Here is a 24339-nt window from a genome sequence, read left to right on the forward strand (position 1 = left end):
ATTCTTAACCTGTATTCCCACAGCCAAGGAGCTCAATTATCCTTGACACATGTCATATACCCCCACCACCACTCCCCCACTCTGATGTATACTACCAATCTCACAAAGAGAAAAAGAATATCCTACCTGTGTCACCTGCTTTTCTGGAGTGGTAGTGGGAATATCCAGGACAGACATATTGCTCTCATCTTGAAATACAGAGGCATCTCGAGACATACTGAGGGATGTGTTGGTATCATATAAATCAGGTGGCTGTGGCACAAATCATATAACTTAGCTTCTATTTAGGAAAGGGAGTAAGAACTACAGAGATGCCCCTTTAGAGCACTCACTGAAGAAAAAGGTCATGCAGACATATCCATTTATTGAGAAAACACAGCTTGAAACAACTTTATGGACAGGTTTTGGGGAATCTTACAAATGTTGCTCCTTCTAATAGAGAGGCATCTAATATGTATGCTCATTAGATTCCTGAAGCAGAAAGTATCAAAGTTATGGGACAATTTACGTCCTCACAGCTTTCTGGTCAACAACCTAGCTTCTTCTAAGCCTTGCCTTATTGTTTTTTAGGCCCAGAACTTCAAACCAGTGCTATTTTGATTGGTTTAGCGATACCTAATAGGAAATGGGATTAAGAAATTTCAATACCAATAAGAGCTCACCAGAGGATGCTATGAGGCAAAATGGTGTGGTGAAAAATCATGGCGTTTGAAGTAAACTGCCCTGGGTTTGAGTCCTGGCTCCATCACTTGCTGAATAACTTTAACAAATTACTTAATCTCTCTAAATCTTGGTTTCCTCAATTGTAAAACATGGTTGTTGGGAGATTTAAGAGATGTAAAAACTCCTTACCCAATGCCCGGTATTCGATAAATTATAGATACCTTCTTCCCTATCCTGAAGAGAACAAGGATTTAGCAAATAGACTTATTCAGTGAAAATAGGGTAGGAAGAATCAATAAAGAACAGGCTGGAGAAACAGGAAAGTGTTCTCTGAGGATAAAAATATTATGCAGCTATTTAAAAAATCTTATTTTCAAAGACTAGTTAATAAAATAAAGTACTTGTAATACAATGTGAAGTGAAAACAGTAAGACCCAAAAACATCTTGACCAATTTCATTTTAAAAGTTGTTTATAGGCCTGATTGGTGTTGCTCAGTGGTTGAGTGTCGATCCATGAACCAAGAGGTCACCAATTCGATTCATGGTCAGGGCACATGCCCAGCTTATGGGCTGGATCCCCAATAGGGGATGATTGATGTTTCTCTCTCAGCAATGTTTCTCTCTCTCTATCCCTCTCCCTTACTCTCAAAAATCAATAAAAACATTTTTTTTAAAGTTGTCTATAGCCCTAGCTGGTTTGGCTCAGTGGATAAGAGTGTCAGCCTATGGACCGAAGGGTCCCGGGTTCCATTCCAGTTAAGGGCACGTACCTCGGTTGCAGGCTCCTTCCAGGCCCAGGCCCTGGTCAGGACATGTGCAGGAGGCAACCAATCAATGTGTTTCTCTCACATCAATGTTCTCTCTGTCTTTCCCTCTCTCTTCCACTCTCCCTAAAAATCAATGGAAAAATAGCCTCAGGGAGGGTTTAAAAAAAATGTTTGTCTATAAACACACACCAAATGTGCACAGTGGTTAATTCTGAGTAGTGAACTTTATTTTAGGGAACTCATTTCTTCTTTATATTTTCCAATTTTTTCCCAATGAACATGTTAATTTTATTTTTAAAAAACCAACATGTTACTTTGTGGGGTTTTTTTTAACAAGCAAGGCTGACTGAGAAGAGTGTTTTGGAGACAGGGAGGTCAAACAGAATTTAAAGGATGACAGAGCAGATAAACTAATTATGGGACAGAAGAGAAAATCAAGAAATGAAAGGCTCTATGGGAAACTGCAAAGTAAGCAGTTTTAAATAAAGCATTAAGCTGAATGTACGATGATACAATACAAGCTAGGCAGAAATGGCTGAGTAAAAATAAATTATTGACTATCATCATTTAGAGCTGGAAGTAAAATATGGTTACTGTTATGTTTCTATACAGTCATAATTGTATTATGACAGGTTAAACTTATGCAACACTCTAATAACATTTGGGTTTGAGAGTAGTAATGAGTAAGGACAATCACTCATGTGCATCTTCCTCAGGTTAAGAGGTAATGAATTGGGCTTATTATTTTAAAATTTGTATATATGAGTAAAGGCAATGATGAGAGGGTGAACTGGAATAATGAAGAGGAACTACCTACACCCTATTCTTCATAGAAGACCCTCTAATTGCACCAAACTACAGCTACTGCTCAGGAGGGAGAATAGTTGCCAGGTTTGCTTTAGCCATTTGACACAGCATGGGATGGGTAGAGAAGGAAGGAAGAAGACTTTCAGGTCTAAGGCTCTGACTCACCAAAGAACTGGGCCCACGCTGTCATACACTAGGCAAACCAAGTGCCACTTCGTGGCTAGAATGTCCTGGGGAAGGATGGCTAAAACCCAGCCTTTAACTTACCAGAAAGCACCTGGTGGAAGCTGTAGGCCTATTAGCAAATACGGCCTTCCCAGGCAACATCACTCACCCAAGCCCCCCTGACCCAATCTGCCCAACACACTTCAAAAACCTTTTCTTGTTATGGGCCTGGAAGAAATACCTTAGGAGTCTCTATACATGGCCCCTCAGTAACCTATGTTTTGTAATGAAAGAGAGAGTAAAAGATAGATAGGACGAGTGCATGAATGAGATATAGACAGCAATAATCCAACAGAAATCATTTAGGTTGCATTATCAGTACAGAGCAAAACCTGAGTAGAATGAAAAAAAGTTTTTCAATGGGAATTGAGAAAATTTTACATTAAAATACTTGGTTAGCCCGGCCAGCGTGGCTCAGTGGTTGAACATCGACCTATGAACAAGGAGGTCAACGGTTCGAATCCTGGGCACATGCCTGGGTTACAGGCTTGGTCCCCAGTTGGGGGTGTGCAAGAAGTAGCCAATCAATGACTCTTTGTCATCATTGATGTTTCTATCTATTTCTCCCTTTCCCTTCCTCTCTGAAATCAATAAAAATTATTTTTTAAAAAATTTGGTTAAATTTGAAAGGGCCTTTGAAAACTTTGTAGACAACTTTTGTACAGATAAGAAAACAAACATTTACTGAATGCTTACTTAGTGTGCCAGGCTAAAATTAATTTATTTCATATTTACAATAATCTGGAAAAGTACATTTTAGAGAAAAGGAAACTGAGTTAGGAGATTAAGTTAACTTCCCGCAAGTTCACAAAACTAAAAAGTAGCAGAGCTAAGATTCAAACCCAGCCTATTTTATGCCAAACTTCATGTACTTTCTACTTTACCTTAGTGCAAGCTATATTCTGGGTAAGTTCTATTCTTCAAATATGCCATCTCTCTTAAGAGCATAGTATTGATGGAATATACTCATTATATTCAAGGGCAAGAACAAAATCACTAAAATTTCTTATTAATCCTACTCTCTAGTCTAGTCTTTAAGATGATAAATATTACCTGTCTCATTTACAAAGTGTGGGAATCAATCCAGGAAAATGGGCGACATCTGAGCTACACTAAGATACATCTGAGGGAATGAATAATCAGGAATATATAAGGCATAGGAACAATGTGGCTCGCATCTATACTTGAGAAGTATATACCCTAGGGACGTGCCAGAGCCCCAATTCATAGGTAAGGGAGCTCCAGAGACTCAAGAGGAAGGCCTCTGGCCATAGTAGTCAGGAATCTGGTATTCCTCCATACTGCTTAAACAACTAAGACCCACCCCACTCATTCATCCCACACCTGACTCTTCTGAATTCAATAAGGCCACCAAGACCCATGGCCCTCACTCACCTTAGCCTTTGAGAAGACAAGAAAGCACACGAAAGGCATAGGAAGAGGAAGGACAGAGAAGAAGGGTATCTCAGTAAATACAGCTGTTAACATGCTCCCAATTTCCCAAACCAATAGAACTATAAGAGGTTCCTACAAGTATCACATGATCTCACTTATATGTAGCATCTAATGAACAAAATAAACTGATAAACAAAACAGAACCAGAGACATTGAAGCATGCAATAGACTGAAATATTTCAGAGGGAAGGGGGTGCGGGTGGGAAGAGATTAAACAAAAAAATGTATATGCATATATGCATAACCCATGGCCACAGACAATAGTGTAGTGAAGGCCTGGGGAGGGGGCGGAAGCAGGGTGGAGGGCGCCAAGGGGAGAAAAAAAGGGGACATCTGTAATATTTTCAACAATAAAGATTAAAAAAAAAGAGGAAGTTCCTACTCCTCAGACTCACCTGAGGTGTGTAAGGCCCTGGGGTCATTGGGTCCAAACTGTCTAATTCTGCTTCTTCCAAAGCTGCTTCTTTAGCTGTACAAATATCCTTCTCAAGTTGAGTCAAATGTTCATCATACTGAGAAATAAAAGTAATGAATTCACTGAAAATGTGTTTTAAACACTAGGGATACAAAAGTAAACAAAGCAGAGAAAAATTTCTGTCTTCATGGAGCTTCTATTCTAGAGGCAGGACACATGACAAAGTAAATAGCTACAGGGTGTCCCCAAAAAATGTATACACACTTTAATAGCTGATAGCTCAATTTTTTAAATGAAATGTATTTTAATAAACACTGCCTTTATAATTACTCCAAGTGTACGTACATATAACACCCTATATAGTTTGTTAAAAAAAAAAAAATTTAGGTACCATCTCACACCTGTCAGAATGGCTATCGTCAGCAAATCAACAAATGACAAGTGCTGGAGAGGATGTGGAAAAAAAGGAACACTCGTGCACTGCTGGTGGGAATGCAGACTGGTGCAGCCACTATGGAAGACAGTATGGAGTTTCCTCACAAAACTAAAAATGGAACTCCCATTTGACCCTGTGATCCCACTTCTAGGAATATATCCCAAGAAAACAGAAACACCAATCAGAAAGGATATATGCACCCTTATGTTCATAGCAGCACAATTCACCATAGCTAAGATCTGGAAACAGCCTAAGTGCCGATCAGTAGATGAATGGATTAGAAAACTGTGGTACATCTACACGATGGAATACTATGCTGCTGTAAAAAAGAAGGAACTCTTACCATTTGCAATGGCATGGATGGAACTGGAGAGCATTATGCTAAGTGAAATAAGCCAGTCAATGAAGGAAAAATACCACATGATCTCACTCATTCATGGATAATAGAGACCATTATAAACTTTTGAACAATAATAGATACAGAGGCAGAGCTGCCTCAAACAGATTGTCAAACTGCAGCAAGAAGGCCGGGGAGGGTTGGGGGGCAGGGGGGAGGGGGGTAAGAGATCAACCAAAGGACATGTATGCATGCATATAAGCATAACCAATGGACATAAGACACTGGGGGGTAGGGGAGGCCAGGGGATTGTCAAGGGCGGGGGAAAAAAGGAGACATGTGTAGTACTCTTTGTAATACTTTAAGCAATAAAACAATTTTAAAAAGGCAAGGGAAGTAAAAGCAAAAACAAATGAATGTCACTAATCATCAGAGAGGTGCAAATTAAAGTGTGTATTGCTATATATCAAAAATATAATGCTAGCCACTAATGTAATTTTTTTTTAAATTTAGTAGCCACATTTAAAAAGTAAAAATAGGTAAAATTAGTTTTAATAATATATTGTATTTAACTCAATATACAAAAATTTGATTTTAGCTTAAAATCAATAAACAAATTACTAAAAAAAAACACCACATTTAGTTCTAGGTAGGAAAATAAAGCAGGGAAGGAAATAAGGGCTATGGGGTGAGGGTGGGGGGAGCATGATGCTACATTTTAAAATAGGATAGGCAAAGAAGGTCTGCTCATCCAAGGGAACAGTGGGATTCCATAAAGTTAAATCCCAAGGGGATCTCCTCTTCACCACCTACCTCAGTCAATGTCTGGCAACAGACGTTCACAATCTCCTGAGCAGTCTTAGTATACTGACTTTCAGGCCCTATAAATGAAAAATGAAAATGTCATTACCTTTACAGACTTCAGTTCCAGAAATTTATATTCTTTCACCAACATTGGTATTCCATTATCTTAGACCCCAAATATCATACTTCAGCCTTAACCCTGACTCTTTACTTTTGAAGGCAGAAAATTTCAAACGTGTTAAAAAACAAAGATTCTGCCCTGCCAGCGTGGCTCAATGGTTGTGTCAACCTATGAACCAGGAGATCATGGTTTGATCCCCGATCAGGGCATATGCCCAGGTTGTGTGCTCAATTCCCAGTGTGGGGCGTGCAGGAGGCAGCCAATCAATGATTCTCTCTCATCAATCTCTCTCCCTCTCACTTCCACTCTGAAATCAATAAATATATACATATACATAAAAAACAAAGATTCTAATATAATGAACTACCATGTACTCACTACTCAGCTTCAATGATTATCAACACATGGTCAATCTTGTTTCATTTAAACCTGAACTTTCACACTCCTCCCAAATTATTTTAAAGCAAATTCCAGTATCATTTCATTACATCCACAAATAAAGTATGTATCTTTAAGGACTCTTTTTAAAAATAGGTATGTATAGCCCTGGCTGGTGTTTCACAGTGGTTAGAGCAGGGGTCCTCAAACTACGGCCCGCAGGCCACATGCAAATACAAATATTGTATTTGTTCCCATTTTGTATTTTTACTTCAAAATAAGATATGTGCAGTGTGCATAGGAATTTGTTCATAGTATTTTTTAAAACTATAGTCCGGCCCTCCAACGGTCTGAGGGACAGTGAACTGGCCCCCTGTTTAAAAAGTTTGAGGACCCCTGGGTTAGAGCATAGATCCCTGGCCCCAGATCAGGCACCGGTGGGAGGCGACCAATCGATGTGTCTCTCTCACATCAATGTATGTCTCTCTCTTTCCTCCTCCCTCCCTTTCTCTCTCTCTAAAAATCAATAGAAAAAAAGCATGTATGATACTATAATGCTGTCAAAACGCATAGAATGTATACCACCAAGATGTAAACTATGGGCTTTGGGTGGTAATGATGTGTTAATATAGGTTCATCAATCATAACAAATGTACCACTCTAATGCAGGACTTTGATAATGGAGGAAGCTGTGCATGTGTTGGGGCATATAGTATATAGGAAGTGGTATATAGGAACTCTCTATACCTTTAGCTCAATTTTTCTCTAAACTGCTTGAAAAAAATAAAGTCAATTAAAAAATCCAACTATATTACATCTAAAATAATGAACAATTCTTTAACTTTTTTAAACAGCCAATCAATATTCAAATTTCCCATAATTTAGTAAATGTTCACTTACATTTGATTTATTTGAATCGTAATCCAAAAAAGGCTCATACATTGCATTTGGTTGATGTGTCTCTTTAAGACATTCTTACTTATTAGGTGATTTTTAAAAAATCTTTAGCCCTGCCCTAACCGGTTTGGCTCAGTGGATAGAGCGTCAGCCTGCGGACTCAAGGGTCCCAGGTTCGATTCCGGTCAAGGGCATGTACCTTGGTTGCGGGCACATCCCCAGTAGGGAGTGTGCAGGAGGCAGCTGATTGATGTTTCTAACTCTCTATCCCTCTCCCTTCCTCTCTGTAAAAAAAAAAAAAAAAAAAAATCAATAAAATATAATAAAAAAGAAAATCTTTAGCCTTGACCGGTTTGGCTCAGTGGATAGAGCGCTGGCCTGCGCACTGAAAGGTCCCAGGTTGGATTCCAGCCAAGGGCATGTACCTTGGTTGCGGACACATCCGCAGTAGGAGGTGTGCAAGAGGCAGCTGATCAATGTTTCTCTCTCATCGATGTTTCTAACTCTCTATCGCTCTCTCTTCCTCTCTGTGAAAAAATCAATAAAATATATTTTAAAAAAATCTTTATTGTTGAAAGTATTACATATGTCCCTACCCCCCCCCGTAACCCTCCCCCCAGTCCGCCCCCACCCTTATAAGGTGATTCTTTAAAAAAATATATACTTTTATTGATTTTTACAAAGAGGAAGGGAGAAGGATAGAGAGTTAGAAACATCTATGAGAGAGAAGCATCAATTAGCTGCCTTCTGCACCACCCCTACTGAGGATCCAGCCCACAACCAAGGTACATGCCCTTAGCCAGAACCGAACCTGGGACCCTTCAGTCTACAGGCCGATACTCTACCACTGAGCCAAACCGGTTAGGGCTATAAGGTGATTCTTAACTAAACTATACAGTTTCCTATATGGCCTTTGTCATAAATTGCAAACTGGTGGCTTACAGGTCAATCCAATTTTGTTTGGCCCATAAAAAAAAATTGTCCAGTTTGTGAAAATTAATTGAGCTATACACCCATTATATATACACTTTTTGTATGTAAATTATACATTAATAAAGTTTTTTATCAACAATAATTATTTTAAAAATTAAGTATTTTTTTAAAATCTGAATTTGCAACATTTAATTGAAAGATTTCAAATAAAAATACAAATATCTAATTTCTCTTAAAAACTGAAAAGATCTGGCAACACAAGGTCAAGCATGCCCATAAGGCACCAATTGGCTGGAACTGAGTAACAGCTGCCCTACCAAGTCTGCTTAACTCATTTATGTCTGGATCCTGAAGGCATCCGAGTTTTTAATCCCTGCCTTGAGCGCTTTATAATATTCTTTAATAAACTGTTTATTTACCCATTCATTCATAAAACATTCTGAGTATCTTCTATGTGCCAGGCATTATACACAAAAATGAGTAAGATATAGACCATATCCCTAAGAAGCTTATAGTCTAGCACAGTGAAATAGACTATAAACAAATAGGGAATGCTATTTGTGAAAAAATACATACAGGGTTCAGTAGAGGCACAGAGGAGGAAGTGGCCGATTCTGGGAGTTAAGAGGGAAAGATGAATTACGGAAGGCTTCACAGAGGAGGTGAAACCTGAGTTATACCTACTGTTTATCAGGAGGTAAAGGATAAAATATATAGCACATTTGCATGTAAAGCTTTCATGTCATACCCACTCCAACCATTACAAACTATTATATGAACAAAGAAGTCTCTTTCAGGTAAAACCTCTCACAAATATATGCCATCTATTCTTTAAAAGATGTAAAATGAAGCTGTGTCCTCACACATTTTGTGCCAAATACAAATAATTCAGAAAGAAAACTAAGTCAACCATCAGGATATTTAAGGCACATAAAAACAGCCAGAGCTGGCTCAAAATCAAGAATAGTTTGAGTGCCCATGGTGGGTGTGGCTCAGTTGGATGAGTGTCATCCCATGCACCAAAAGGTTTTGGTTCGATTCCAATCAGGGCACATGCCCCGGGTTGCAGGAGGCAGCCAACTGATGTTTCTCTGTCATCAATGTTTCTCCCTCTCGCTTCCCCTCTCTCTAAAATCAATAAAAAATATATTTTTTTAAAAAAATAATTTGAGTAATAAGAATACTGCAGTCAGGTTTCCAGAGTTCTAATCTCTTAGGGCCACCAGTAGGTTGGTCTTCAAACTACTACCTACTCAAAATACTGACGGAGACAGACTACAAAAGTTATCAGACAAGCTTTCATGTTGATAATAATGCACAATGCTAGAGAAAAAGACTACATACAGGTTACAGGCCTCCTTCACTAAACCAGCCTCTTACAGTATACTGGCTCTCCTTCTTACAAGGACCTGCCTCATGGCAAAACCCCAGACTACAGATTAAGAATTCAGCCCTTACTCTATTTCAGTTTTGAAACCTAAACAAAACAATGCTTGAACACTGCAATGCTCTCAGGGAAAATTTAGTTTTATACAACTGCAAAGTTTTCTCTTTATTTTTTTTGAGGATGTGACCTCTTATTTCCCCATTTTCTTTGCAACATAAAACTCTAAAGAAATACCCACTAATACCCCCAAAACACACTTTACTATATGCAAAGTAGCACTGAAGTATTTCTGGTGAAAAATGGTGGTGGAGTTGGCAAACCACTGTTAACACTACCAAAAAAGGACAAAAATAACTAGGTGTTTTCTTATCTCTATCTATACCAGGAATTTTTAGCAGGATGGTAATGAGAGATCCATGAACCTCCTGAAACTGTAAACAAAATTTTGTATGTAATATAAATTTTTCTGGGTACAAAATCTGTTTCTTCATCAAACTCTCAAAAGGGTCCATAACTACACCCATAAAACTAAAAATCTTGCTCTATATTCTGAAGCAAACAGGTGCTTAAAAGTAAGATAATCAGCTTTAGGTTTCACAGCTTAGGAGGAAGAGAAGCTCAGTGACTAGACATACAAAGAAAACAGGACTGCCCACCTGCTGTGGCTCAGTGGTTGAGCATCAACCCATGTACCAAGAGGTCGCTGTCTTGATTCCAGGTCAGGGCACATGCCCAGGTTGCAGGCTCAGTCCCCAGTAGAGGTGTACAGGAAGCAACCGATCTATGTTTCTTTCTCATCAATGTCTCTCTCTCTCTCCCTTCTTTCTCTCTCTAAAAATCAATAAAAACATTTTTTATAAAGGTAACAGGGCCATTATAGGAATAATAAAGTACTGAGGCTATTGGGGTGGGGGGAAAGAGTAGAAATTGAATTCCAATTTCCCAGTCCGTAAACGGTTATTATACAGAAAATCATAATTACTTTATAAAGAGTAATATTCAGAATGACATGAAAATGAATATGAAAGATATGGCAATCTATGAATGACCACTGTGCCCTACAGGAGAATAAACTACCCATTTACGAAAAGAAATGCTTTTCTGAATATATTTTGATATCTCCCTATTAAACCATAAATGTCTTGTCAAAAAATATTTATTTAGTCCTAGCTGGTTTAGCCCAATGGATAGAGCATAAGCCTGCGGAGTGAAGGGTCCTGGGTTCAATTCCGGTCAAGGGCATACGCCTGGGTTGCGGGCTCAATCCCCAGTAGGGGGGGTGTGCAGAAGACAGTTGATCAATGACTCTCTCTCATCATTGATATTTCTTCCTCTCTCTCCCTTCTTCTCTGAAATCAATAAAAAAATATATTTTTAAAAAGATTTTAAAAATATGTATTTATTTTAAAAAAGGAAAGAACTCATGGATAACAGTGAGATGACTGTGTGTATGAATGTGTGGGGGGGTGGGGGTGGAGGAGGGGACAGAGGGGATAAATGGTGATGGAAAAATAAAATAAAAATGTAAAATATATTTATATTTGCCTCATTCCAAATAAGAATGGCAGTAACCTACAGTATCATATATAATTCAAATCCAAATGTCCTCAAATAATGGTAATTCCAATGCTTTTGAAAGTTGATATTCCACTAAAATCAAGAAAATTCCTTATGTTGTTTCTAAGTTAATTCACCTCTTTAGTGATGCAAAGAGAAAGAAAAGTTATGTGTCATGTTTCTAGTTAGAGAGGGAAAGCAAGTACCACTGCTATCTGAAAGGTTTCAGAGAAAAATAGCAGTCAAGATGGTAAGCAGTCTTGCACAACTAAGGAGAGGAGGTTTGTGACCACTTGTAAGCTCACATTTCCTTTGAGAACCTTTCCACAAATACTAAAAATAACCTTCCTACTAAGAAAATGAGTACTGCACCAAAACAAGCATAGATTATTATCTTGACAGTGAACGAATGGTGTGGGGTAATATGCATGTATTCCAATATGAATCATCAAAATTAAAAAAACACGAAATAAAATCTCAATACCAATAGACATACCAGCCGGCATGGCTCAGTGGTTGAGCGTTGACCTATGAACCAAGTCATGGTTTGATTCCCGGTCAGGGCACATGCCCGAGTTGCAGGCTCGATCCCAAGTAGGGGGTTGTGCAGGAGGCAGCCAATCAATGATTCTCTCTCATCACTGATGTTTCTATCTCTCCCTTTCCCTTCCTCTATGAAATCAAAAATATATTTTTTTAAATCTGGTATTTGTTAAAGCTGTGTATTGCTTTTTAAAAATACATATATTGTTTTATTGATTTTAGAGAGGATGGGAGAGGGAGAGAGAGAAACATCAATGATGAGAGAGAATCATTGATCGGCTGAATCCTGCACGTTCCCTACTGGGGATCAAGCAACCTGGGCATGTGCCCTTGACGGAAATCAGACCTGGGACCCTTCAGTCCACAGACTGAAGCTCGATCCACTAAGGCAAACTGACTAGGGCAAAAATACCAGATTTTAAAAGAAAAAAGACCCAAAATATCTGCACAGCTAAATTGTTAAAGAAACTAGAATTACTAAATTCAAATATGCATAGTCTACAGATCCCAAAGAGATAAGATTGGGATCTTATCTCAAACTAGGTCCTTGAAAGGTGAAAAGGGAAGTGAATATAATCTTTCAGACTTTAGCTAGGGTCTTTCCATTACGTAGAATATTAGAGGCCTGGGGTCCCTCGGCCTGCCTGCAGGGATTGGGCGGAAACCAGCTTTTCGACATCCTTGAGGGGTCCCGGATTGCAAGAGGGCAGTTCTCGGGTGACACACCTCAGAATTGGGCTCCCTCCTCTCTGGTTCCAGGTGTGTCACCCCAGAACAGCAGCCACCAGGTCACTGCAGCTCGGCAGCCCATGCATTGAGCATCTGCCCCTGGTGGTCATTGAGCATCATAGCTACCGGTTGGAGGGTCAAACAGTCGGATGGTCGCTTAGGCTTTTATATATATATACTAGAGACCCGGTGCACAAAAATTTGTGCACTCGGGGGGGGGGGTCCCTCAGCCCAGCCTGTGCCCATTTGCTGTCCAGGACCCCTTGGGGGATGTCCACTTGTTCACTTAGGCTCACTCCCCGGGGGATCAGGCCTAAGCTTGCAGTCAGACATCCTTCTGACAGCCAGGGAGCCCTCGGGGGATGCCCGACTAAAGGCTGAGGCCCCCAAGGGAGCTGTGATGAGGAAGCAGGGGTGACAGAGGAGCTATGCTGTCCCGCCCCGCTGCCCTGGGTCGGGTCGCACACGGAATGCCCACCGCCCCGGGTTGCAGATAGCAGGCCCGGATGGTGGCAGGGCAGGCAGGATGGCGCTGTCCCGCCCCACTGCCCCAGGTGGCAAATAGCAGGCCGGGATGGCAGCGGGGCAGGCAGGATGGCACTGACCCACCCTGCCTGCAGTATGCAAATTAGCCATCATCTTTGTTGGCTGTTAATTTGCATATCATGTTGATTAGCCAATGGGAGGTGTAGCAAAGGTATGGTCAATTACCATGTTTGTCTATTATTAGATAGGATACATGGATCCAATGCAAATTAAGATTTTTAGTTTCCAAGATAAGAGGTTTGATCTCTCAAATCAGAGTAACAGAATCTGGACTACAAATTCAAGAAGCTATAAACCACCAGTCACCAACCGGTGGTCCGTAGACCACTGGTGGTCCATGAGGTCCGAAAGGTTGGCGACCGCTGCTATAAACTATCCAGAGGGGAACTGGGGTAAACAAACCTCACCGGGCAAGTGTAAGATTTATATTCGGGATCTGTCTGATAAAAATACCCCCAAAATCTAAAATTGCTTTAGTTCCAAATAAACCACCATTCCATACACACACACATAATCTCCTTGGCTAAACACATTAATCACATATCTCTATAACAATTAGAAAAGTTACAATATAGACACTTCAAAACACCTTTATCTGTAGAGTAAAATTTGTAATAGGGCTTGACTCTTCATATGTAAGCACTTAATATAAGCCAGGTATAGTGCCAGGCTCTGGTGATACAAAAATAACAAAACAGAACGAACAAATCAAAAAACAAGAGACAGGTCCTTGTCCTTGATGCCCTTCATGGTATCATGGAAAATGCATATATACAAACTCATCATTTCAATAATGTACAAAGTACTAAGGGACTGTACAAAGTAGCAACTGTGTCACAGAATGAGGCATTGTTAAAGAACACTTCATGGAAACTGTTCTCATCAAGTTCATAGTGATGTGCTAACTGCCAAATGCAGCTGAACATTTTTCAGACTTGACCCTAGAAGCCCTGTGTTATACTTACAACTGCCATTCACCTCTTCCTTGAAACTCTCTAATCCAGTAGCTTCTCCACTCTTTCCTGGTACTGCACCGCTCTATCTTTGGTCATTAATTCATTCAACATATACTACTTACTGTCTATGTGCAAGTATTATCCTGTGCCCTAGGGAAATAAGTTCCTGGCTTTAAGGGGCTTACAGCAATCATTTATAAGATTTAGGCCATTAAGTCTACTTGTACATATATTTCTTTCCATACACTTCACCCAACTTTACATGATAGCAACTATAATAGTTACATCAAATAAACAAGGGGGAAATTAACACTGATTTATATCCCTCACAGTAAGGTTTTGTTTTGTTTTTCCTGGCACCACAGAGTTGCCTTGAAAACACATCAGAGAAACTCCAGGGCGAAAAGAAAGCCTTTTTTTTCCCCCTGTGCCTCCTTTTTCTTTTAATAAATAACCACCTTTATTTTCCCAAATGATGTATTTTTTAAATGTGAACTTTGTTTAATGTAGCCTTAACATTTTCTGGTGCATATTTGTTTACTGGCATGTTATACTATCTCACTTACCACAAGTATGCACTTTCAGTGAGATGCTTGCAGCCTTAAACCAGATTGCTATCACTATCTACCAGTTCAGTGGTTCTCAACCTTCTGGCCCTTTAAATACAGTTCCTAATGTTGTGACCCAACCATAAAATTATTTTTGTTGCTACTTCATAACTAATGTTGCTACTGTTATGAATCATAATGTAAATATCTGATATGCAGGATGGTCTTAGGCGACCCCCGTGAAAGGATCGTTCGACCGCCAAAGGGGTCGCGACCCACTGGTTGAGAACTGCTGTACTAGTTCAATCTATATATATATAAAAGCCTAAGCAAAAACAGAGTGATAGCTATCTATTTGTACTAACATAAGACAGGATCAGTAAAGTAGTCAATTCTCCCCAAATTGGTCTAAAGGCTTAACTCAATTCCCATCAAAATCCTGGCAAAACTTCTTTTATATAGATAAGATTCTTCTAAAATTTATGTGGAAAGGCAAAAGAATAACAAATTAGAAAAAGAATAAAGTATGTCAACTGTGAATGAAATTTTTAAAAAAAAGATTTACAAAAGAATAAAGTAAGGGGGAAATTACTCAAGCATGTCAAACTTGCAGCCTGCATGCAGCCCATAACAAATATTTTTGCGGCCCAGCCAGTACAATGGTATGTTAAGAAATGTTTTAATAAAAATAATCATAATATTTACAATGTCCTGTTATATATAATTATTAATAATGAACGATAATGTTTGCTAATGACTGATTACTATAATTGTGTTGCACTCATTTCCCTTACACACCTTACGCACAGACGCACTATTTCTCTCCATTAATACTAGCAGCGAATATTTTAGCAATAGATTGCCACGTCATTTGTCTTGTACTGATTTGTTTGGTGTGCACAACAGGAAATAGTTCTCTTTCAGAGAACAAGAAAAATAGGTTTATTTGTGTTACATTTATTAATTTGTGCAGTTATTCAGTGTCTGGTAAGTTAATGTTCAAGAAAAATTTTTATTAAAATATTCTATTATTTTATGTTAATGATTACTCATTTATTTCAGCCCTTTGTATTCAGCATGTCTCTATCAAAATAAACCTACATTTCTATGAAAACTGAAACTTTTGTTTTGCAGCCCACATAAACTTAAACCTTGTTTATTTGGCCCATGTTAGCCTTTGAGTTTGACATGCTTGCTCTACCTGGTAAGACTTACTACATAGCTCCAATAATCATGCGCTGACCACCAGGAGGCACATGTGGAAAATGGCGAGTGGCAGCAGCAGGTGGCAGAGCACAGAATATGGTGGGCATTGGCTTCAGCGGAAAGGTGAGCAGGTGAGTGGGGGCACCAGAAGAAGGCGGGGCACCGGTTGCTGTCATTGCAGTGAGCCTCTGGTGGTTACTGAAAATTCTTTGCTCCTGTGCGCTGTGGTCCTTCCAGGCGCTCGCACCCGCTGCTGGCGCCGGCCCCGCCTGCACCCACTGCTGCACTGGGCACCAGCCCTGATTGCTCAGCACCGTCAGCGGGTGCAAGCAGCAGCTGCCAGCCCTGATCGCCCCTGAGGGCTTCTCCACCTCCCCTTGCTCCTAAAGGGTCATCAGGGCAGCAGCAGCTGCTTGCACCCGCTGAGCCAGGCTCACCCCTGCAGTGGGAGGGGCCAGGTGGGGGTGCGGAGGATGGGCCAAGACCTGCCCCTGTGCCCAGCACAGCCTCGCGGCCCACAGTTCCTTTCAAGGTGCACGAATTTGTGCACTGGGCCCCTAGTACATATACACTGAGTGGCCATATTATTATGACCATCTGACGTTTGTAGGCAAATTAGCCGTACACTGCATCATATGGGATATGGAAGTCGAAGGCCTGTTCGAACACCTTTGCTGTCTGCAGTTACCAAGATAAAACGTCTCCAATTCACATAGGAACATAAGGATTGGACAGTCGAGCATTGGAAAAAAGTCATGTGGTCCGATGAATCACGTTTCCAGTTGCATTATGCAGATAGCAGAGTGAGAATTTGGTGGAAACAGCATGAAAGCATGCACCCCACATGCATGAGTACAACCCTTCAAACTTCTGGGGGCCGTGTTATGGTTTGGGGCATGTTTTCCTGGCATGATTTGGGCCCTTTAATTCGTGTGGAACAATGTCTGAATAGCACAACATACCTAAGTATCGTTGCTGATCAAGTTCATCCTATCATGTTGATGGCATATCCCAATGGAGATGGCTTCTTCCAACAAGACAATGCGCCATGCCACGGTGCTCGTATTGTGCAGGAGTGGTTTCAAGAACATGAGGGAGACTTTACCTTGCTTAGGTGGCCCCCACAATCACCAGATCTCAATCCAATTGAGTATTTGTGGGACGAAGTTAAAAGAGCCACCAGGCAGCTGGTTCCACAACCATCAAATCTCACAGAACTGGACAGTGCTATTCACCAGGCATGGTGTCAGATTCCTCGCGTCACCTTTCAACATCTCGTGGAGTCAATGTCAAGAAGAATCGCCGCAGTATTGAAGGCAAAAGGTGGCCCAACAAAGTACTGATGGGGTGGTCATAATAATCTAGCCACTCAGTGTATACGATCAATGGAACCAAATAAACCCAGAAATAGATCCATATACTCAACTGATTTTTTTTACAAAGGTGCTCAAAGCAATTCAATGGAGTATGGATAGTCTTCTCAACAAATAATAATAGAACTAGACATCTATAGGCAAAAAAATGAACCTCAACCTAAACCTCATACTGTATACAAAAATTATTTCAAAATGAATCATTTAAATGTAAAACACTAAAACTAAACTTTTCGAAGAAAATATGAGAATGTCTGTGACCTTGGGTTAAACAAAGAATTCTTAGACATATACTAGAACAATGATGGCGAACCTTTTGAGCTCGGCGTGTCAGCATTTTGAAAAACCCTAACTTAACTCTGGTGCCGTGTCACATATAGAAATTTTTTGATATCTGCAACCATAGTAAAACAAAGACTTATATTTTTGATATTTATTTTATATATTTAAATGCCATTTAACAAAGAAAAATAAACCAAAAAAATGAGTTTGGTTGACACGCATGTCATAGGTTCGCCATCACTGTAACTAGAAGCACAATCTATAAATATAAAAGGCTAATATGCAAAGTGTCCCCTCAAGAGTTCGACCGGGAGTTTGATCGCTCGCTATGATGTGTGCTGACCACCAGAGGGCGGTGCGGAATGAAGGAAGGCCCCAGCCAGCAGCCGGAAGGCCCCCATCAGCCCTGATTACCGGCCAGGCCTAGGGACCCTACCCATGCACGAATTTCATGCACTGGGCCTCTAGTACATAAAAGAAAAAATTGACCAACTGGATATCATCAAAGTTAAACATTTCTGCTCTTCCAAAGACATTGTCAAGAGACTGAAAAGACAAGACACAGACTGGGAAAAAAATCTCTGTAAAAGGCTATGTACCTAAAATATATAAAGAACCCTCAACCCTCATTATTATTATTTTTTTAATGTATTTTATTGATTGTTTACAGAGAGGAAGGGAGAGGGATAGAGAGTTAGAAACATCAATCAGCTGCCTCCTGCACACTCCCTACTGGGGATGTGCCCGCAACCAAGGTACATGCCCTTGACCGGAATCGAACCTGGGACCCTTGAGTCCGCAGGCTGACGCTCTATCCACTGAGCCAAACCAATTAGTGCTCAACCCTCATTATTAACAAGAAAACAATACAGTTAAAACTGGGGCCAAGAAATGAACAGACATTTCACCAAAGAAAACACACAGATGGCAAATAAACACATGAAAAAATGTTTAACATTAATAGCCATTTAGGAAATGTAAAGTAAAAACCATAGAGATAGACCGCCAAGTAAAAATTTTAAAAATAGCAGTAATGCTTAATACTGTAGAGAAACTGATCTTTCCTACATTGCTGATGGGAATGTAAAAGGTATAGGCACTCTGAAAAAGAGTATGGCAATTTCTTATAAAATTAAATATATATTTATCATCACACTCTTGGGCATTTATCCTAGAGAAATGAACATTTATATTCACACAAAACCCTGTATATGAATGTTTATAGCAGCTTTATTCATAAGAAAATACTAGAAATCTGAATGTCCTTCAGTAAATTGAACAAACTCTCTGGTACAATGGAACACAACAATCTTTTAAAAAATGAACTGACACATAAAACAATTTGGATGGATTTCAAGAGATGCAGAGGGGAAAAAGTCAATCTCAAAAATGTAGTATTATTTTTTAATCTCACATGCTCAAAAGTCAAAATTAGAGAGGATCACATAAATGGTTGCCAGGGAAGAAAGTCAATAGTGGGTGCATGTGGGGGGTTGCAGATACAAAGAGGTAACATCAGAGAGTTCTTGTGTGGTGATAGAACAGTTCTACATCTTGACTATGGTGGTGGTTACATGATGGCATAAAACTGCATGTAACTATACACACATATGCACAAATGAATATCAATTTTTTTTTTAAGGTACAAAGTGCATAAGGTCCGTAATCTAGTCAATGGTAATGGACCAATATCAATTTCCTCGTTTTGATTTTGAACTACAGCCATGTAAGATGTCATCATTGGAGGAAGCTAGGTAAAGGGTACATAGGACTCTTTGCATTATTTTTACAATTTCTTGAGTCTATTTTAAAATAGGAGTTTTAAAAAGAGGATCAGGATATATTCATGGGCCAAGAGCAAATTACAGAATAATTACAAAAATGACAATTTCTTAAAAATTTAAAAACACTACTAATGTTATTGTTTAAATGTGTTTTATGTAAGTATATAAGAACATGGAAAGATATACACTGTTACTTCTGGGGAATGAAACTATGGCAGATAGGAATGAGAGGGTAAGCAAAAGGTAGGCAAAGGCTTTCATTTTCAATTTTATACAGTTCTTTATTGTTTAACTCTTTTAGCAGAAATGTAACTTTTTGTATTTAAAAAAAAATACTACCTATCAGGAATGTGAGTGACAGGTTAGAAAGAGGTTAAGTCTACAGGTGGAGACATTAACCAGTTGACTATTTTATTAATCTGAGAGGGCTTTAGTGATATATTGGAAGTTGGGGGTTTATTCAAGGGAATAAATGAGGTTTCCAGATGTAGCTACTGGGCGATGCTAGTGCCATATTAAATGCAGATTGGCAATAATAAAGGATCAAGTTGAATAAAGGACAGAGGGAGAAAGTTGAAATAGAGAAGGAAAGAACGTTTCGTTTGAGGTATGTTTGAAGTTCCACTGGGCCATCCAAAAGGAAATGTTCGGCAGGTGGTTGGAGATATTAGGTCTTTGCCCAGAATTGAGAGTCATCAGGAAAAAGGTGGTGGTTGAAGTTACAGGAATAGGAAGAACATCATTCAGCAACAGAAACGGAAAAGGAATGGACTAAGAGGTAGGAGAAAAATAAGAGCTGAAAGTTATAAAGCCAATCACACTACAGTTTCAAGAAAGAATGGTCAATGATGTCAAGTACCAGGGTGAAGTCAAGATAAGGACTGAAAAACACCCACTAAACCTGGTAATTATGTGATCCTGTTCACTTAGTATGTTGGGCATGGTAGGAGCCAAATTAAAGCTAATGAAGCATGAATGGCAGGTAAAGAATAGGAGAGAGATGTTACGTACTCATAAAAAAATTCCAATCTATGCTATAAAATTAAGTGAAATAAGCCAGCCACAAAAAGATAAATATTCTATGTACTGCATGCTTCCACTTATATGATATACCCAGAAGAGAAAAATTCATGGACAAAAGTAGAGGTTACCAAGGGCTGAGGGAAAGAAAGAATGGGATTATTGTTTAATGAGTACAGAGTTTTTGTTTGGGGTGATGAAAAAGTTCTAGAAATGGATAGTGGTGATGATTGCACAACACTGTGAAATGTACTTAATGCCATTGAATTGTACATTTAAACTGGTTAAAAAAGCAAATATTTTGTGTATTTTTACTGCAATAAAAAGAAAAAAAGTCTGGCTGTGAAGAGAAAGGATGACAGCAAGAGGCTGAAGCAGGATTGAGGGAGATTTATCTCTTCAATGATATGAGACTTAACCTTTATATAAGAATATTTATATCTTGGCCCCAATCTCAGAAAAGACATTGACAGAAAAAAAAAGAACCTTATTATTAATGGACAGAGAGTAGTCTCATAGAAACTAATACAGTCATGTGCTGCATAACAACATTTTGGTCAATGATGGACTGAATATATGATGATGGTCCTATCCTATCTAATAAAGAGGGAATATGCTAATTGAGCCTCATACCATTGCAAAGATGGTGGTGCTCACAGCCAATAAGGAGGGAATATGCTAATTGACTGCCCCACCCTCAAAAATGGTGATGCCCACAGCTAATAAAAAAGGAATATGCTAATTGACTGCCCCATCCTCAAAGATGGCAGCGCCCACAGCCAATAGGGAGGAAATATGCTAATTGAATGCCCGCCCTCAAAGTTGGCAGCACCCACGGGCACAAAATGTTGGTGCCCAGTCTCCTCAGCCTCACTGGGGTGGCAGGCGTGTGGCCTGCCTCCAGAGTCCCCCGGTCCCTTCAGCCCCCCAGCCCCCCAGGGCCAACCCAAGGCACAGGCAAGCCTCAGATGGTGGCTGCCCAGCCGCCAGGGGCCGGCCCGAGGTGCAGGCAAGCCTTGGATGGCAGCTGCACAGCTGCACAGCTGCCCAGGGCCACCCGATGATCAGGTAACCAGGGCTGGCTGAGGCTTGTGCTGCCGACAGTGACAGCAGCAGAGGTGTGATGGGGGTGTTGCCTTCCCTGATCGCAGGATCGCCTCCCACCCCTAAGGGCTCTAGACTGTGAGAGGGGGCAGGCTGGGCTGAGGGATACCCACTCCAGTGCATGAATTTTCATGCACCGGGCCTCTAGTAAGGTTATAAGGGAAATGAAAATTCCTATCAACTAGTAACGTAGCACAATGCATTACTCATGCATCATAAACAACTTGGCAACACTTATTAGTATAGACTATGCAGTTCATTTAAAATCTAATCAAACATTTAATAAGTAGTAAGGCCTCTCTCTGCCTGCTTATGATCCTATGGCTTTGTCAACACTGGCAAAAAGTTTAGGTTGTGTTTTTCAGAAGGGATTTCTTTACCTGTATGACTCTCCTTTCACCCACATCAAGTATTGTGTACCTTTTGAGACTTACAAATAGCTCCAATCCCAAGTTTTGGGTTTCCCTGATTATTAATGTTCTTTTGAAATGTTATTTGAACATAAAGAGAGGCTCTGAGATTGATTCAGTACCTATGTGGTAGCTGGAAAGCATAAGGGCTTGAACTCTACCACCACCACCACTTAAGTACAAGACTGAGTCCTCTAATATGTACTGCATACTTCCAGGTGGTTTTATATGCAGTGTTCCTTATCTTCCACTTGTTGCCTAATGACCCTAATCTTAGTGCTAGGACTCTTGGCTATATATACTTCATGGGCTACATATGTGATAATATAGGAGAAGTCAATGAAGGTATGCTATGGAAATACTGTAATATTGTATGTGAAGGATCTGAGTCAAAAGTAATGTTAACTAGAGATATCATTCTACTAATTTTGATCAGTAAAAATTTTTTGAAATAAAAAATTTTAAAGTGGGAGTAAACTCTACATGGGCTTTGTTACTATTAATTAAAAACAGAGAAAAAAAAAACCAGAGGTAGGCTCATATCTGGCCAAATCAATAAAATTTGAAGCAAAAGAATTATTTTGTGGCTCGGCTGGTGTGGCTCATTGGTTGAGTGTCAATCCATGAACCAGGAGGTTATAGTTTGATTCTGGTCAGAGCACATACCCGGGTTGTGGCTCGATCCCCAGTAGGGGGCATGAAGTAGATGCTCTCTCATCATTGATGTTTCTATGTCCCAGTCCCTCTACCTTCCTCTCTCCGAAGTCAATTTTTCAAAAGCTTATAAAAAAAATATAAGTATTATTTTGTATATAGTACCTAATAGTAGGAGACATCTCATATGCATGTTCAATTCCACATGGATGTCCCTTCAGTACAAAAGATGTCACATTTCATATTATATGACAACACTAATACTTACAGCCCTATTCAGTCAGAAGTTTCTTATACCCCTATCCGCTGGTTAAGGAAGGGCGATTTCAGTCTTATAGGCTCTCCACTGCTGCAACCAAATCATTATTTACTGTTCCTTGGAGAAAAAGAATATCTCTACTTTGAGGATTGTTTTCTACTATGCTAGAGGTTGATAACCAGCTTCCTTGGAGCCAGATTTGGCCTCCAGATAGATGTTTTTATTTGGCTCACAGAGTTAAAAAAATTTTTAAATGTTTTTACTGATTTTAGAGAAAGAGGAAGGGAGAGGGATAGAGAGATAGAAACATCAATGAGAGAGAAACATCAATAAGCTGCCTCCAGCATGCCCCTATTGTGGATTGAGCCGGCAATCCAGGTATGTGCCCTGACCAGGAATCAAACCAGTGACCTCTTGATTCATGAGTCGACGTTCAACCACTGAGCCACACCGGCCTGGCTAAAAACTTTTTTAAACTATTAGCAAATGTGTAAACATTGGAATGAAAAATGTCACAAAAAATCCAGATTTTCAACTTCACTTGAAAGATTAAGAGCTAGCAACACTGGATAGTCATTTCCTTAGGACAACAATCAGATTGAAGTACATGTCCCTTTAAATGGAATATGTACTGTTACAGGTTACTACAATCTACACTTGGCCCACTTCGTTCATTTATATTACCTGCCTGGCCCCTTCCTAAAGGTCACTTGAGTTTGAGATCTCTGCTCTTCACCTGTGCTCACCACCACTAATTCACTCACATTCACGAAGGACTTTCATAGCTAGTATTATCTTCCTTTTAGCTCCAAATCCCTCATCATGGGGGGCTACTCTAACATTCATATGTACTACCTATCCAAAATCCTTAAAAATCTTCATGCTAATGGTTTGCACCTTTACTCCCAGGCAAAGATACCCATGGCTATATCCAGAATGTTGTCTTTACTGCAAACTGCTTTGCCTCTGAAGTTTCAATTCCAATATCCTTCTTTCCCATCACAGTCTTGTATCTGTCCACCTTTTCACTCTCTGTGACCTCAAGGACACTTACAGGCCCATTAATTTGGGTTTCCCAGTCTATCAAGCCTCTCCTGGTTTTAATTTCTTCCCTAATTAACCCTATGCTTTAAAAAGTAAGGTAATGTACAGTAGTATGCCAAAGTTAAGATTTAAGATCTTTGTAATATATTTTCCTTCATCAGAAATTTTACTTGAAGATGGAGGTTGAGGGATATAAAATAACTTAAGAAATTTGAAACAGGACAAAATATAAACAGAGAAGCCCAATACTAATTTGCATAAACTTGCAAGATAAAACATGAATTACCAAAGAAATTACAAGCTTTTGTTGAGCTGCTTTGGGATACTCTTCCAAACTAGAGACTATGCAAGTGACAATCTTCTGCTACAAAGAGTTCTTTAGTGACCAATTTGAGAAGTTCAAACTTTTCCTTCTTCTTAACACCTTCAATTCTCCATCTTTCTCACATCCAGAAAGCAAAATCCCAATCCTCAATCAATGATGTCATCTGCCTTCTCAGTTCCCTAACTTGGTTTGATGAATACTGACAAAGAAAATTACACAACTGAGTCAACTTATATAAAAATTAAGTCTCCAATTTCAGCTGGACCCTCAAAGGCTGCTCAACAGTTCTGAAATGTCCCCAAGTCAGCTCCATTTCAAATTTCCTACAACAAATAATTCAACCCCTAACCTACATCTCTCTTCAAATGCTCTC

General features: G+C 39.6%; 1 protein-coding gene across 10 annotated transcripts in view; it reads right to left on the reverse strand.

Annotated features, from left to right (window-relative positions):
• TAF1 (TATA-box binding protein associated factor 1) overlaps nt 1-24339 on the reverse strand; it is a 162133-nt gene that overhangs the window by 88203 nt on the left and 49591 nt on the right. For 9 of the 10 annotated variants that reach the window (XM_059679234.1, XM_059679235.1, XM_059679231.1 and 6 more), the window contains 3 exons: nt 5920-5987; nt 4314-4430; nt 127-252 (listed from right to left, as the gene is read on the reverse strand). In XM_059679234.1, coding sequence (XP_059535217.1) covers nt 127-252; nt 4314-4430; nt 5920-5987 — 311 coding nt within the window. Of the gene's footprint in view, nt 1-126; nt 253-4313; nt 4431-5919; nt 5988-22947; nt 24166-24339 lie in introns of those variants that run through there. The other variant, XM_059679238.1, reaches the window with a different exon arrangement.

Source organism: Myotis daubentonii, chromosome X (assembly GCF_963259705.1).
Source record: "Myotis daubentonii chromosome X, mMyoDau2.1, whole genome shotgun sequence".
Taxonomy (NCBI): Eukaryota; Metazoa; Chordata; class Mammalia; order Chiroptera; family Vespertilionidae; genus Myotis; species Myotis daubentonii.